Source organism: Ipomoea triloba, chromosome 10 (genome assembly GCF_003576645.1).
Source record: "Ipomoea triloba cultivar NCNSP0323 chromosome 10, ASM357664v1".
In the NCBI taxonomy this organism is placed as follows: domain Eukaryota; kingdom Viridiplantae; phylum Streptophyta; class Magnoliopsida; order Solanales; family Convolvulaceae; genus Ipomoea; species Ipomoea triloba.
In genome coordinates, this window is record NC_044925.1 from 1,701,922 (window position 1) to 1,718,702 (window position 16,781).

Genomic DNA, 16,781 nt, shown 5'->3' on the forward strand with positions numbered 1-16,781 from the left:
TAATATAAAAATTGTTAGGACATGATTTTTTTAAAAAATTTTATTGATCATATTTATCTAAAATAATACTCATCTTTAGTACTATTTGTATCACAAGTTGAAAACACTCATTTTGATTATATTAAAAATAATTACTTTTATTTTAGTGGAGAGAATTAAAAAAAATTCTATAAAATAATCAATACGTCATTCAATAATTTGAAAATTTAAAGTGCACTATAAATTGTAATAAAATATGTTAGTGGTAGATTAAAAATGCTACCTTTGCAACGATTGAACGGAATAATTAAGGGACGATAGGTTGGGCGTTCCTACATAGTGCATGCGAGTGATCGATGAGTGCATGTGACTGATCAATGAGGCAAAATGCCTGTTTCCCGCTCCATCAAATACAAATAAAAAAAGTTTGTATAGATTGATAATTCATGGACGATGTCTATAATATAAATATAAATAATCAACTAAAATAGTCAATTTCCCGAATAATAGTATTTACTTAATATATATTTAGTAGATTCAAACAATAAAAATATATCAAGTTTTTAAATATTATTTTAAAATTGATAATATATATTATATTACAATTGAGAGTTTTTAAAAAGGCTTTTTTTTTTCCAAATAAAAATGAAAAATAAATAAACTCCTAAAATTCATTTCATGGATAAGAGTTACATGAATTCACCCATTATTATTTTTGTTTTGTTTTGTTTTTTTTTTCCGGCGAATTCCGAATAGCTAAAAGCCGAAAATGCTCTCTTCGTCTCTGTAGCCAGATTTCCGAGTCTCCTCAAGACTAGGGTTTATGGGCCAACGAACAATTGCGAAGCTCCCAACTATTTTCATCTAACTTGGAAGCGCTCCCCTAATCTCCTTACATTTTCATCGACATGGTTGAAAGGAAGCTCTACAAAACCAGGCTATGCGTGCTCTATCAGAAAGGCCACTGCCACCGCCAAAGCTGCTCCTTTGCCCACGGCGACGCCGAGCTCCGCCGCTTCTCCGCTCCCTTCGATGGTAATCCTCGTTTCCCACTATATTATATTAAATTCTTGGTTTTTTCCGCGTTTATTCTTGTTGGATGTTTCTAATTTACCACATAACTACTGAAATGAGAAGGAAAGTTCACATGTTTTGATATAGTTCTGATACTTTATCCACTCGAGGTAGTCCTGCAATTTGGTTTTAGTGCAGAAAGGTTCTGAGATGATTCTCAAATTCTTTTTATTAAGCTTCATAGTTTGCTGATGGAGGTGTCCAGTTTTCAATTATCATTTTCATTTGCTTATCTTTTGGGTGCTAATAGCCAAATTAAGAGAACTATTTATCTTAACGTGTAATGGTGAGAGCATAAGACAATGTTTAATTGCTATGCTTCCAAGTGGTATGAAGGCCAGAGGTGTTACGGAGTATTTGTTTTTCTTTTGGGTGCTAATAGCCAAATTAAGAAAATTATTTGTCTTAATGTGTAATGTTGAGAGCACAAGACAATGTTGAATTGCTATGCTTCGAAGTGGTATGAAGGCCAGAGGTGTTCTAAAGGAGAAAAATATTCTTTGATATCTGATGAAATGAAATTCATATCGTTACTAGAGTGCTATGATTGCTATCTCCCACTTTGAAATTTATGTTACTGTAACAAGATGGCTTTGGTGCCATTACTCTGCATATGGATGAATTTGATATTGATTGATTTGAATCTTAGTGTTTGGCAGTCGTGTAGAGTGCACAAATATGCTAATATTTCATTCCTTTCTTACATTTGATGATTTGAATTCATTACCGGAGTATTTATTAATTATGTATTTTGGTGGGATGCTTGCATCTTTGTTTTGCGATTTCTAGAGTATATGAACGTTGAATTTGGTTTACACTTTACAAAGTTTTACTTTGTATCAATATGTTTGTTTGTAATTTTAATTTAAGCTTCTTTTCATTATATCGTTGGTGCTAATTAAAATAATTGATTCCATTACTTACTTTATATTTTAATTGCTCCATAATTCCCACCCAGCAACCCCTACAACTACCACCCTACCCTCAAATAAGAGCATTTTGTGCTTGCCAGTTTATCTATTCTTTTATATGTATCCATCTAATGGAAGGCCAAATAAATCGAATTGGTGGGTGTATGGGTGCAGTATTTACGGATTGTAATCATATTTATTTGTCACCTGAATGGCCATATTGTTGAGTATGGATTGGAAGTGTTTCAGGTTCTCATAGTAAGTTAAGGCTTTACATTGGTCATCAATAACTACAGACTAACTGACAACTTAGTATTTTTTATCAGAGAGGATTTTGCTGGTTGGGTTGTCATTATGCTACTTGTGGTCTGTTTCATGGAATCTTGGTTAATCATAATGCATCTAGAAGATGCAGCACATGCAAGAGCAGAATTAGGTTTCTCTGGACATAATCTCTTCCATATGCATAACTCACTTGCCAGCTTGATGTACCATTCAAATGCTATATCCTATAAAATCCACAATTTGCATATCCTTCCAGAATGTGGTATTTCCTTGTGACTTCTCTCTGAATGATATTGCAATGGGAATCTCTTCAATGGATCTATTAGTCCAAGGAGGTCAATAAATTTCCTGTGATTACACTTTCTCTTTGAAATGGCTGCAAGCAGAGACCTATGCTATAACAATGTTTTCTTATTCAGCGAGATCAGAATGAAGTCTATCATATTTTATCAGTTGCTTCTACGATATTTGAAGGGTTTTTTTGAAAGGAGTAAACCTCAAAACTGGTACAACTATGTCTATGTATTATTTGAGAGCATAGTTTCTACGGCATCTTTGGTATTTCCAAGAAGGCAATATTAATTTCATTATTATGTTTCTCATATATTTCAGTATAATGGTAAGCCTTGCTTAATAGTTGAATATTGCTCATTCCTTGTTTGCTGGCTTTTTGACTTGGCTAATATTATATAGTAACTGTCTCTATCTGACTGGAATATACTTTTCTGTCCTCATTTCAGGAAGGCGGGACTATCGAGGTGATTTGAGAGAGAAGCTTGATAGAAGGCGTTCTCCAGTGCATAGATACTCTCCTAAACGAGATTCAAGTGGGAGACATGCATCCCATGGTCAGAATTACATATTCACCATTTTTATTATGCTGTGCTATTAATCCAATTCACTGTTCTTTTGATGGTTGCGTTGTGCTTGTTAACAATTGCTAAAATGATAATCAAACTTGTTACATTTTATTTGATAGCACTTCTTTCATCCATAAACATCTGTCAAGAAAGCAATAACTTACTTTGATAACCATTGCATAACTTTGAAATGCAAATTTCCCATGGTCTACGTGACAGTTTCTAAGTTTTCTTTCTGAAATGTGAGATAGCAATTGTTATGTCATTATTTATGTTTTTATTCTTATATTTTCTTCAATTACTCTCTCAGGTGACAGTCCTTCTGGGTCTCTCGGGAAAAGGAGGTAACTTCCTACAGAAATATTTATGCCTTTCATTTCATTGACATGGTGATATTAGATTGATCAAATTATGTATTTGAGGTTTTTCTTTAACTCCTTGAGCATGTGAACATATAGTTCCATCACTATATGTTGCAATCAGAAATGATATTGGCTTTTGAAGATATCATCTGGTTATCAACATGGATATTTACTCACAAGTGGGCAACATGGGGTCATTGAAGTTAAAACTCACATAGTCACATTTAATGAATGTATTTACTCGCACATGTGGTTCTTTCACCAATACCATTTTCTTCACCTGTGGGAATTACTGTACCTGTTTTGAAAGTTAAAAGTGAATTTCTCTCGAGTCACAATCCATGCCATTAGGCAGGCTGTTTATTACCTTTGTTGTTTGTGAGCTTGGTTGCACATGCAGATGTTACCCAAGGGGGTTGTAGCACAAATAGTTTATAAAATGCCTGATTCTAAAACATTAAAAAAGAGTTGCCAAAAAAAATATCTGAAAGCACTGATATAGTTTTATGTATATACCATAAACTGCATATTGCATTTCATTTCCTTAACTTTTGGAGTATCATAATCCTTTTTAAAAATCTGTTTGATCTGAAAACGTTGGGTCCATCATCAGGATGAAGGAACCTTCTACATGTTTTCTCTGCTATTGTCTACTATTATAAAAATCTCTTATGTTGTGGTAGAAAACACCAAAAGAGGCAGCATCCAGATGGCCCGAGTGACTTCTCTGGAAGTCTCCAAACATCAAATGGGACTGAAGATCTCTTGAAGAACAAGAAGTGCATATCTGCTGATTCTAAAGATGCCCTTAAGGTAAACTTGTGAAAGATTTTGTTGTTTGTTTGGAGCTAATTTCCTGGCATCCTTAATTTCCTATAATCAGTGTTATGATCCCTTTGATCCCAAATGTGCGGCTTTGTTTTTGTGTCTTAAGCATTTTTAAATCTGAAATTTGTAGATAAGGCAATTGCAATCTGAAATCAAGATGCTGGATGACCGCAAAAGAGAATTGGAGGTTAGTTTTGATCATGTGCATCTTTAGTTATAGAATATATTGATGATTAGAAGTTTCTCTTTCTGTCTGTTATCTTTTTTTTATGTATCTTTTTTTTTTTTTTTCTCAATAATGTTGCCAAGGGAGGTGCAATCCAAGTACCTATAAATCAACAGCTTGATTTACAAGATAGACCTATTACACAGATCAAACATAGTAACCCTGCAAACGCCATCTACATCAAGAGCCCAATCCCCACTAAGCCGCCTTGCCATCCTCGAAAAATCAGATATCTGTCTAGCCTGTCCTATTTCTTAAAATAATGACCGACTTCCCTGCCTTTTCCCAGTTTGCTGACATCAGCATCATGCTTATTCAAAGCACCACTCATAAATGTAAAGAGAATTTAGCTCCACTATCTCCTCTTTTTCAGTTTTATTTCTAATCTGGCAATATTTTGGTAGAGTTACCTCATACCAAACCTGAAAAGAGTAGCAGGCTTTAATTTTTTGTGTCTAATCCTTATTCTCTGTTTCTCTTGTTCATGTGATGCTTTATTCTTTTAGTAGTCCTAACTCCTAAATTGGAAATTGGTTGGAATTAGAACGTACCTTATTGAATTGTAATCTCAATCTCAGTTTTGATTGTTGTAAGGTTTACCTGGAAGATAAATCTCGAGATGCAGACAATCTGACCTTGAAAGTTCAAGAGCTTGAAATGCAGTTGTTCAAGGAAAAAGAAGAATGTAAAAGGTGATTGCTTGAGCTGGAGAGAATCTTGCCTTTGTCATCTTACGACTTACATTTGAAGTGCTCTTGTAGACGATGTATTCATTTCTTTGGCATCCTTTTTATTTTATGGTTTGTTCAATTTCAAGGATTACATCAAAAATTAAGAAGTTCACTGAGGCACATAAACGTCTCTCTCGTTTACAAGATGAAGTCAAGAGGTATCCTTCAGCTGTAGAAATCATTTTTTTTTTCTTCAGAGATTGCTTTTGCTCTCACCTTTATTAATTCTTTGTGTGATGGTGTTTGATTGTGTTGGACCTGTGTTTTCTTTGTTAAGTTCCCTATTATAGACTCAGTAGAGATTATATACTCCTATAGGTCAGATGCTCAACTTCAAAAGCTTGGTGAAAAACTTTGCTCAAATGCTGGTGCAAGTGGAGATGATTTAAGCATGAACATAATGACTGATGGAGAAGCTGTAGGTATTTTTCCTACTACCTATGGTGGGATGAAAAAGAACATGTCCCCACATAAGAAAAGGTCACGAGTGAGCTTGGGAGCTGTGGAAGCATCAGATCAAGGTAGGCATGAGAGTAAATGATTATTAAATATACCTATGAACAAATAACTGTAAAATTCTTATGATAATTGTAATCTTAAGGAAAAAATTCTTTGCGGCTGTTAACTATAAAAAGCTTCTGAATCATGTCGTTAATTTTCAGTTTGCTTGTTATATGCATGCTAGTGTTCTGAATTTCTTTTTTCTTTTTAATTATTTTTAGAGTAAGCTTTGTGGATCTTGGACAAAGGTGGAAGGCCCTTGTTTCTTTAAAACCTCTTTGTGTTATTAACAACCATAATCAAGCATCTATTTCCACATCTTTTATTCCTCACATTTAGGAAGAGCACATAATGAATGGAATATCAACTCTTTTCTCAGATCTGGTTCTCATGGTTCTGGCTCATCTCTGTTTTACCATGTCATCATTCCATGATAATTGGCTTTGTACTTGTTATAAGTTGGCAGCTGTACTGCTAACTAAGCTTCATATTATGTTGACTTCATTGATCATTTCTGCCTGTATGAACATTCTGTATAATTGCATTGGTTAATATACTATATATTTAGAGAAAACATGCACACTTATAAAACCAGATGTTCCCAATTTCTATAACTCCATAATCCCCCTCTCACCAAGTCTGAGATTTCCCTTTGAAGAACCTTAAAAAGCAGATGTCCTGTTTCTGTTTTTTTTTGGGTATTCTGAATTTACTTGGATAAGATGCAAAGTTAGATAATCTGCCTTTACTAATAACATTTGTATTGATTTGGATATGTGCGTTGTCAGTGACTTGTTTGTTTGTAAGTTGGTGTCATAATTCTCACATTCCTCCTTTTCTCCCATTCTTTCTTTAGTTTATACAAACATGACTTCTTCATTTGTTTGAATTTCTGGCTATTCTTTTTCATAGGTAATGCATCAAAAGGAGGAGCTAGCATGGAAAAGATAAGATTGGAAAATCTATCTCGAAGAAATGTGCTTCAGATTCAATCTAGTAATGACAAGAAAGCTAAAGCAGATATCAATAGGAAAAATGGTTATCAGGTTACGGCAAATGAAGACAGGCCTAAAAGGGGGATAGATCATTCTACTAACACAACATTGGTGGAAAAGGTGCTTCAAATTCTCCCCAGTTCTTTGATTACTGAATCCATTGATGAACAAATCATCTATATCTGTCCACTCTATTTTTTTAAAATGTCTTAAAATTTTCCTTGTTTTATGCTTTAAATGTGTTGAGAAGGTGGTTTCAGATGCTGTGCCTACTATTTTCAGTTATTTTGCTGGTTGTCACCTTTAAGCTGATAACAAATTCAGGAGAGTAAGATGTGTAAATGTTAAAGATGATAAAATGTCATGTAGTTGGTGCCAATGTATGCAAGCAGCTAGACTATTTTGCATCCTATAGCTGTATAGCATTGAATAGATAATCTTTTTGTCTTTTATGGGACATCGAAATGATTTGCTCCTTGAAATTCTGCAGCCCAAGGTTTTCTCGGATGCCTGCCTTTTGTTGCCTCCAACAGGCTTGGCAGCTCATGCAACAGATGAAGATGTTGAAATTGTTGACATGGAGGAAAAGCGTGAGATGTTTGGAAATTCTGCTGCAGTATCTGGAAAGGAAGCTGTTTCTAATGTCACAAAGTTCCCTTTTCTACCACCCCCACCACCGCCCCCGATCTCTAAAGACGCATATCCACAGGTCAGCTAATTAAACACACACTACTCTAGCATTAGGCGGCCTTTACTACTTTTGACCAATTTTCTTCCTCTTAACTCTATACTCTAGTAATCTAGGTTTATTACTATCATCATTTTCTTACACTGCACAATCCAAAGGTAGTAACAATTTCACTTGCAGCTCAAGGGTGAAGACGAGAATGTGGACATAGATGGGGTTGACGAAGAGACAGTGGAGGTGGATATTGTTTAACATTTACTTCCCTAACTATGATACTCCAAGTTGTAGTATTGGTATATATTCTTGTGCATCGTCTCAATTTAGTAGGACTAGGAAGCCCCGAGCTACTATACAATTCTAGGTACAATGATTGGCACGGCAGGCTGGAGAAGGGGAAGGGATAGAGTTCTGTATAGCAGGTATATTAATCCCTAACAAGTTTGCTATGCTTCATTTTGAGCACAAGGATTTATCCGCTTTCTGTAGTGTATGGAATTCTGATGTCTCATATATGCTTCGATGAACTTCTAGTTACAATCTGGTGAACAATGCACACCATTTTCGGATTTTTCCCATTTACTCTTTTGGTATCTATGAGTTCCTCTGTTCCAAATTTTAGTGCTTCTATTGCCTGATTTTACAATAATGAAATTTGCCTTGAATACTCTAGGTTTGGTTTTAGGTCTCCTTACTATTATACATGAAACACATTTCATTCATGACTATTAGAATTTTCTAATTAGGTGCATGATTGTGTAATTTGTATTATATTTGGTTTTGCCGTCCAATTTTCCAACCAACTATTGTTGGAAGTGCTCCTTCCAAAAGAAGCAAATGCAGCGCTCTTTCCAAAGGAAGTAAATGTAGTGCTCCATGACTCCATCCGTAGATGTAGTGCTTCTTTCGGAAAAAGCAAATGTAGTGCTCTTTTCGGAAGGAGCACTTTTGGCAATAATTGGTTAATTGGTTTGGAAATTGGACGGCGGAATCAAATGTGATACAAATTACGTAGTCATGCATCTAATTAGAAAATTCTAATAGTCATTGACTAAATGTGACTCAAGTATAATAATTAGGGGATCAAAAGTGAAATTTCTCTTTATTATTATATTTTAATACAAATTCATTTTTAGTGTGGGGTTACTATATTCCAAGTCAAAATGAATTTGTAGTACCTTAAAAATAACTTTCAATATATTAAAAATTAACCAATCTTGTCTATTAAAATAAAGGTCTTGCCATTTCAATAGGTTGATGATGAAATAATGTTCTATATTTTGTTATTGGTTGATTAATTAAATGCCATTTCTTTCAAAAAAATTAAATGCCATTTGAATTGTAATTATTATTTTACCAAATTAGGTGAGATGACAATTTTTAAAACGCTGACGATCATTTTGATAAAAGTGTAGTACATTTCATTTAATAAATTTGTTTCTTAATATACCCTTTTAATGAAATATTTAATTTACTTTTTGGGTAATAGAGTTTTAATGCCATGCTAAAATTTATAAAATGAAAATGTCTAATAAACTCTCAAACTTTAAAACAATTTAACAAAATATTCAAGCTCAATAAAAGCATCCATCTAAATCTTGTTTATTGGTAATCAATAAAATACTAGTAAAATTACAATGATGTGATTGAAATTATCGTCAAAATTATAATAACGTGACTGACTATAATTGATCACCTTCTTTATTTAAGGAAGGTGTTAGAAAGGTCGCTTTCACTTTTTTCAAATTTGAGAAAGGTGATGGCAAACTTGGCGTGTGATGGTGACGACAAGGTGGCTACGATGATAGCGTCATAGCAGTGGTGAAAAATTAGAAAACTCTGACTTTTTAAGGTTTAACATTCTAAAAAATTAGAGAGCTTATTTAACTCTCTTTTTTTTTTCAAAATTAATTATTAATAATTAAATTTTGAGAAGAATAATATTTTTTTGAATTTTTTTTATAATGCCTAACTTCGTGGTATTTGCATTATAAATTTGTATAAAAAAGTCATTAACTATATAATTATTATTTTTAATTAGAGAAAAAATTGTTAAATAAATCATTGAGTTTTAAAACAAAAAAGTAATTAGATATTTAACTTTTAAAAGTTACAATTAAGCTTAAACTAATAACTTGTTAAATTGTTACAATTAAATTAATTATCTAGTAAATCTAAGATAAAATATGGCGGCATGTCAATATTTATTAAAAAAAAATTGAAAAAGGTCAAATAGACCCTTAAACATTGTTAAGGCCTAGTGGTCTAATGACACCTGGTTGCACTTCCATATAGAAGGGTGAGTTCGAGTCCCAGTAGAGGCGATATTGACTTTTTGTGCTTCAGTAGCAATTGCCATTGATAGTGAATGGTCACGGTCTACTAGAGAAAGTGACCATCGATAGCTAATCAATTGAACTTTTATTAACATTTTTTTTGTTTGGAGTAGTTTGCTAGAAACCGAAGATATTATCAAAAAGCACAGTAGATGGAGAGTGGGAAGAGGGAATTAGATTCAGATCTGGTGCAACAATTGGCTACCTGACAAGGAGAACCCTAAAACCACTTCTTTCCAGTATCCCCTAATGGAAAATGCTACGATGGATGCACTCATTGATCCAAGAGTCAACAGTCGGGATGAAGAAATCATATCAATTTTTTACTCTAGAGATGCTGATCTAATCCTAAAAACCCCTTTGGCAAGACATCAACCAATTGATAACGTGATTTGGGCTCCCGAAGAATATGAAAATTTCACTCTTAAAAGTTGTTATAAGATTCTGAGAGGAACACTTCATTCGACAGGAGGAAAAAATGAACTGGACTTCATTTAAAATCCCTACCAAAATGAAAATTTTCTTTTGGCAAGTTTGTGCAGGTTGCCTTCCAACCAAAGACCTTTTAAAAATGACAGAAGTTAATTGTGATGACATCTGGCCTCTATGCAATAAGGATAAGGAATCAACTAGACATTTTTTTACTGATTGCATCTTTGGCAAAGAATGTTGGAGTCTGATGGGTCTTCATCTTCAGAATAACTTGCAGCTGCCCTTTCATGATTAGTTCTATCAAAACTCTCTTCCCTTATCCTTGGATATTAATAATTGCTATTTGCTGGGAAATATGGAAAATTCGAAATAATATACTCTAGCAGAATGGAAAAACACAATTAGCTTGTTCCACATTCATTAAGGCAAGAAACTTCATTGAGGAATGTGTGAAAGCTTCCATAGTTTTGACTACCAATAATACAATCCAATGCAATGAGGTAGTAAAATGGAAGAAACCTCAACAGGCTTTACAAAATTGAATATTGATGCAGCCATTGACAAAGATAATATGAGGATGGGATTCAATAGCATCATGGATGAATGGGGTGGTTTCATAGCTGCAAGAGGAATACAGCGGGAAGGCCTCTACACACCAAGGGACACAGAAGCAACCGTTATTAAGGAAGCACTCAGTTGGATCAAGGAGATTCTTACTAGTAAAAACAGATTCTCTCTTAGTTGCTCAACATTTAAACCATTATAGAGGGGATTCTTACTTGCACCTTGTTGTTAGAGATATTGAACACTTATTGAGAGATCTCTCTCAAGTTTCTATATCATTTGTTAAGTGATCAACAAACTTCGCAGTTCATGATTTTGCTAAGAAGTTTGCGTCTAGGTCTGGTTGCGGGGAGTAGTGGACAAATCCTCTTGCCTATCTTTGTACAGTTTTAAATTTGGATTTTAATGAATAACTTTGTTTCTTCTCAAAAAAAGTAAGTGTAGGAGTAAAAGTTAAAGTAGAAAATGAGAATATGTTTTTCAAAAGAAAAAGAAAATGCAGTACGAATTAAGAAATGCCAAGAAAAACCCGACAAGGACACGTGTCGGTATGAAGTCAAATCAAGGCGGAAAGTACAAACATATACTCCTCCTCGACGGTTACCTCTCCGATAATATTTTCTGGAAAACAGATTTCGAAACTCCAAAAATTCATGCATCGACTGATTCGCACTCCGCTCGCTTTCCTCAACTCGTCCGAGTCAACCCGCATCCTCTCACTCGCCGCCCCGTCTCTGCGTCGATTCTCCCACCTCAGATCTCTCGCCGCTGTTTCTCTCATCCCTAAGCCTCCCTCGACGCAATCCCTACGCCATTCCCGACCGCCGTTGTGCGCCGACGCGATGGACTCTCATCCCTTGTCGGCTTCCGGAATCGAGGATTTTGTTCACGTGGATGGAGCTGGAGCCGGAGCCGGAGCGGTAGCGGACTCCAATTTTCAGCCCGAAGGTTCGGAGGAAAGTGTCGTGGCGGATGCCGCCGTCGAGGAAGTTGAGCCACAAGGCTATATGAGGAAGATGCTGCCGGAGGAGCTGTCGAAGAGTGTGGTTATGCTCAATTGCGATTCGTCTGCTGAAGGGGGTGCTTGCGATGTGTACTTGCTCGGCACTGCTCACGTGTCTTCGGTAAATCCTGATTTTGCATTTATAGTTTATGGTTATTTTCTGCTGAAAATTGGGGATGAATGTAGTTTCCATTGTCTCTGGCACTTGGAAACTGTTTTTGGAGTTTTTATTTGTTAAAATTATGTTTAGGTTATAAAAAGTTGAATTTGAGCTTGGGCGTTATGAGAGATCAATGGGAATACTGACCTTTATGTGTAGCAGTGTTTCTCCTGGTATTGCTTGTTGTTTTGGGATGTTTGGTGGTATCTTATTGAGAAGCAATTGCACAATTTTGGTAGAAATGTCAATTGCAGATATTTATCCTTTTTGCAGTTTTATTTGGATATGAATGTGCAATTTTTTCTCATTTCTTGACCAATGAAGAATTCTGTATATTTTATTTTTGGATTTGTCCGATAGTTCCATAGGAAATATAAGAATCTGGTTTTGGAAATTTTCCTCTAGATGCAGTGTTGTTCAATTCCCTTTTTTTTTTTTTTTTTTTTTTGTTTTTGCCTCTGCTCAGGTGTTTTTAGTATGTTTTTTTCCCCTAAAGAAAGCACTTGGTTGTCAAGTTGATAGTGACATGCTCACACAATTGGATGATCATCTAACCACTACCCACACAATTCGAGGACGTGGTGATGCTAATTTATCAGCACCTCTTGTTCTTGGATTGTGCCCTAAATTGGGAGAAACAGTGAAAGTGATGCAGAAGTAAAATGGGGAACAAATATTGAACAGTCAGTTCCCATTTGATATACACTTTGAAAACACTGATTGGATTGATACATTTAGACAATGAGGACATGCTAATGGCCTTTTTAGATTTTTGCTTTCTTTGTTGTTAAGTTTCTTCTTTTGTCAGTGGTAAATACCTTTTCATTTGAGGCTTAAATTAAATTTTTAGGATCTAAAATGTGTTAAGGAAGATATATTTGGGAATAGATCATTATAGAAAATCTAATTGACATGGGAGTTCTTGTATGTATTCAGGAATCCTGTGAAGAAGTCCGAGCTGCAATCAATTTCTTAAAACCACAGGTACTAATCTCTTGAAACTCAAAAGCACTTTAAATAGTTCATCTATCTGCAGTTTAGATCAGTATATTAGGTGTTATTTTTATCCTTTTCACCTAACTTCTGTAGTAAAATTATTCTGGATGGTTGATTGCAGGTCGTCTTTTTGGAGTTATGTTCAAGTCGTATTGCTATACTTACCCCTCAAAATTTAAAGGTCTGTTCTCAACTTCTCATATCTTTAACTACTTTGGAATGCATTTTGCACTAGGGATAAAAGTGGACATGAATAGTCTCTGTCTTTTTTAATTTTAAACTTTTGTGCAGTTATTTAATTTATTTTTGCTTAACTGTTTTGTCATAGTATTTTGCTTAGAGATTTTAGATGCTCTACAGCTCCCCAGGGAGAAAAGATAAAATGGGGAAGTGTTGACTAGTTTGAGATCCCTCATCTACTTTAGCTTTACTTTTACACAACTCTTGTACTATTAATTCTGTCTTTTGTCTGTTTTAATTTTAGAGAAATATCTTTGCTATGTATAGGTTTAGTGTATTAGACTTCTGCTTAAGTATGCTGGATGATAGTATGTTGTTTATTTGCATATAAACTTTGTTCCTTTATTTTCATAGGAGTCTATTTCTATACCTTCCTGTTTATTGCTTTCAATTTTTGACCTTTGGATATGTGTTTTCTAATAGACATTGCCATTGGTTTTGCCAGATACCAACAATGGGAGAAATGGTGGAAATGTGGAAGAAAAATCATAACTTATTTGCAATTCTTTATAGCTGGTTTCTTGCAAAGGCATGATAACTACCTCAGTTTGACTATCTAGTTTTCATATTGGGTTACTCAGCTTTTGTTGTCAAAGCAGTACCCTTAAACCAACTTGCTATATACTGTTAGGTTGCTAGTAAGCTTGAGGTTTTTCCTGGGGCTGAGTTCCGTGTTGCATATGAAGAAGCAATGAAGTATGGTGGCAAGGTGATTCTTGGTGACCGCCCGGTCCAGGTTAGTGATTTTCTCATTTCCGAAGTAATAGGAGAGCAATCTTCAAGATAGTCTTGCCTTCCTCCACCAAAGCCATGAACCTTTAAGTTTCTATGCAATTCACTGAGGAAAACCTTTTCTTCCAGAATTAGTTGAAATATAAGTCTAATTCCTCCTCCCAAAATATTTTGTTTAGTGTCTTCATCTAAACCACTTATGGCCTATGTGCTTTAATAATATTTACTCAGTATAATTTTTTTTCTGCTAATATTTAGTATTTCATTTTCTAGAACCATGACCTATAATAAGTAATAACTTCATCTTTGGAGTCCTTATAAACAATAATTCTTAATCCATTTCTGCTCACCAATGCCGGAATACCACGATTTGTCAATTTAGACTCGGTCTCAATTGCCATAAGACCTCTTCATTATATAGAGAATGAAATTTGACTGCTGAGTGACCCTGTTGTGTATTTTCATCAGCCCTCCTTTATGAGCTCAATTGTATTCCCTTTTACCACTGTTATATTATTTTACATTTTCCTGTTTTCATATTATCTCCTTGTCCACCAGATTCTGAAAACAAAGATAATGATCTTTAAATATGTCATTATTATGTTAACTCCACTGCTAAACTTGTTGAACAACTGTATGAAAATTCTACTGCAGGTGACACTGCGAAGGACGTGGGCAAGAATGCCACTCTGGCACAAGACAAAATTAGTTTACTCCTTAATGTTTCAGGCAGTCTTTTTACCAAGTCCCGAGGATCTCAACAGAATGGTATGCCTTCTCCTATATTATTGCGATGATGGCTTCTTGTACATAATAAAATCAGATTGAAACAACAAATGTATATTATTATGTTATTGACTTAATGGTGGTAAACGTTTGTTTCTATGCAGTTGAAAGAAATGGATGATGTTGATATGCTGACTCTTGTTATTCAAGAAATGAGCAAACAGTTCCCCACTCTTATGGAGACCCTAGTGCATGAGCGAGATCAGTAAGTTCTCTACACTGAGCTGTCTTATATGGTACTCGTTTCTGTAGGCCTCTTTAACCCTTCCCCTTTGGTTCCATAACTGCTGTAGGCCTTCTTAATCCATCCCTTTATTATATCTATATACAATATGCTCCGTATAAATATAAGATTCGAATTGGGCCCACTTTTCAAAACAAAAATAAATCAGTGTGATGGTTGGACCCACTTTACTCAAGAGTATCTTACTATGTCTCAAATTATGTTTCTTTATCAGGTATATGGCATCAACACTGCTTAGGGTTGCACGGGAACATAATTCCGTCCTGGCTGTTGTTGGAAAAGGCCACCTACTTGGAATGCAGAAGTACTGGCAGCAACCCATTGAGGTTAGCTTACATTTTGTAATTGTGAATAGTTGAAGAATCCTCGAGGGGATTTGTTACACCATTAATTAAGAATTTAAAAATTAAAACTAAAAATATTTTGAAAGCATGGTAGTTTGGTTTTCCATCTAGAGTTCTTCACATAAAACGCCGGTTGTTGTTTGTTAGACCCAGAGAAAAGTACGTGTTTTATTGCTCCTTTACAGGTGAAGGAACTGCTTAGCTTACCTGCCCAGAAACCTGCTGTATCTGTCAAGAAAATTTTGACGACAGTTGGAGTGGCAGTTGCAGGGGCAGCCATATTGTCTGGCATTTATTTCTCGAGCAAGAAGTAAACAACAACTGCATTAACTTGACTTTGTACAGAAAGTACAGAAAGGCATTGCAGCAGCTAAGGAAGAGTTGTAGACACTTTCTCAAGTTGCTGCGACATGGTACGTGAGTTTAGCCCTTCCCCTTCAATTGTGAAAAAGATTGTTCCTCCCAGTCCTGGTCTCCTGGATACACCCTTCCCTCCCTCCGTATTAGCAATTCTACTTCTATGGAGACAGATGACTGGATGATCATCTCATCTTATATGATTTTTTTTTTGTTTGCATAAACCCAAACCAAATATTTAACTGTTTGAACAAGCAACATAAATAGCAATCATAGATTATTCAGGGTTTTGACAGAAATAGAAACATTTCAATTTCATGCCTCATGGGCAAAAATGGGTAAAACTACTCTGTCAAATCTGTTTGAGTTGGCTCTGGTTAGAAACCCATATCCTATGTGTTTGATGCTTTTCTATTTTATTTTATTTTTTAAAATTATTTCCTAAAATAAAATTTGACATTAAACACATTTATTTTAGGGAAATGTGTTTGATGTAACATTTAATTTGTCAAAATATTTTATTTTTATTTTTACATAAAAATACATTTATAATTGTGAAATGCATTTGAAAAATATGTTTGTGATTTACTATTAAAAAAAAAAACTGAAATTGAATAAGCATGTTTGTAGGGTGTAATGCATGAAATCCATTTTAGCTTGGATCCACATAGTATCTCAAATTCATTTTGTTGTGGATCCACATAGAGTTTAGGTTACCCCACTATAGTACTATTATACTGATTTGCAACTTTACAAATCATATAATGTAATGTTTGAAATATTCCTTAGAATCAATCAATCATCAGCCTTTGAGTCTCCAAGTTCCATGTTAGCCATACACAAAGGAAATTGTTTAGTTTTTGGTGTTAGATTAATATGTATATTTATGGCAGTGAGGCACTCTTCTTCAAGTGTTTTCTGAGTCGCTTGGAATCTCCCACAATTACACTAGGGGTACAGTTTAGTTTACTTTGACTTCTCCTCCCTCCCAGTTTTTGTTTGGGATTTTCATTTTCAGATCAGAGGAGATCAGATTGTATGCCTTTACATCTATTCCCTCAAACTTGATGGTTCATTTGCAAAGTTCATCTATCACCTTCTACATGCACATTAATCCACCCCAACAATTTCCAATCTCCCTTTGCAAATT

The 16,781-nt window shown here is 34.8% G+C and overlaps 2 protein-coding genes across 2 annotated transcripts; both read left to right on the forward strand.

Annotated features, from left to right (window-relative positions):
* Nucleotides 1-710: 710 nt before the first annotated feature.
* LOC116032608 (zinc finger CCCH domain-containing protein 13) lies at nt 711-8,053 on the forward strand. Its single transcript, XM_031275261.1, has 11 exons — nt 711-1,014; nt 2,990-3,097; nt 3,420-3,453; nt 4,155-4,284; nt 4,430-4,486; nt 5,120-5,217; nt 5,343-5,414; nt 5,575-5,777; nt 6,670-6,872; nt 7,243-7,461; nt 7,621-8,053. The coding sequence occupies exons 1-11, from the start codon at nt 888-890 to the stop codon at nt 7,690-7,692; spliced, it is 1,323 nt and encodes a 440-aa protein (XP_031131121.1). The 5' UTR covers nt 711-887; the 3' UTR covers nt 7,693-8,053.
* A 3,316-nt stretch (nt 8,054-11,369) lies between these two features.
* LOC116031453 (traB domain-containing protein) lies at nt 11,370-15,988 on the forward strand. Its single transcript, XM_031273670.1, has 9 exons — nt 11,370-11,893; nt 12,869-12,916; nt 13,050-13,109; nt 13,614-13,697; nt 13,800-13,904; nt 14,555-14,668; nt 14,791-14,891; nt 15,145-15,256; nt 15,460-15,988. Exons 1-9 carry the CDS (start codon nt 11,423-11,425, stop codon nt 15,586-15,588), a joined length of 1,224 nt encoding a protein of 407 aa, XP_031129530.1. The 5' UTR covers nt 11,370-11,422; the 3' UTR covers nt 15,589-15,988.
* Nucleotides 15,989-16,781: the final 793 nt, after the last annotated feature.

Excerpts from the sequence above, each read along its gene's own strand:
- LOC116032608 (XM_031275261.1), top strand. The coding sequence starts at position 888 with ATGGTTGAAAGGAAGCTCTACAAAACCAGGCTATGCGTGCTCTATCAG. Across the intron at positions 1,015-2,989 it reads CTTCTCCGCTCCCTTCGATG|GAAGGCGGGACTATCGAGGT; the intron begins GTAATCCTCGTT and ends TCCTCATTTCAG. Across the intron at positions 4,487-5,119 it reads ACCGCAAAAGAGAATTGGAG|GTTTACCTGGAAGATAAATC; the intron begins GTTAGTTTTGAT and ends GATTGTTGTAAG.
- LOC116031453 (XM_031273670.1), top strand. The coding sequence starts at position 11,423 with ATGCATCGACTGATTCGCACTCCGCTCGCTTTCCTCAACTCGTCCGAG. Across the intron at positions 12,917-13,049 it reads TCAATTTCTTAAAACCACAG|GTCGTCTTTTTGGAGTTATG; the intron begins GTACTAATCTCT and ends GGTTGATTGCAG. Across the intron at positions 14,892-15,144 it reads CTAGTGCATGAGCGAGATCA|GTATATGGCATCAACACTGC; the intron begins GTAAGTTCTCTA and ends TTTCTTTATCAG.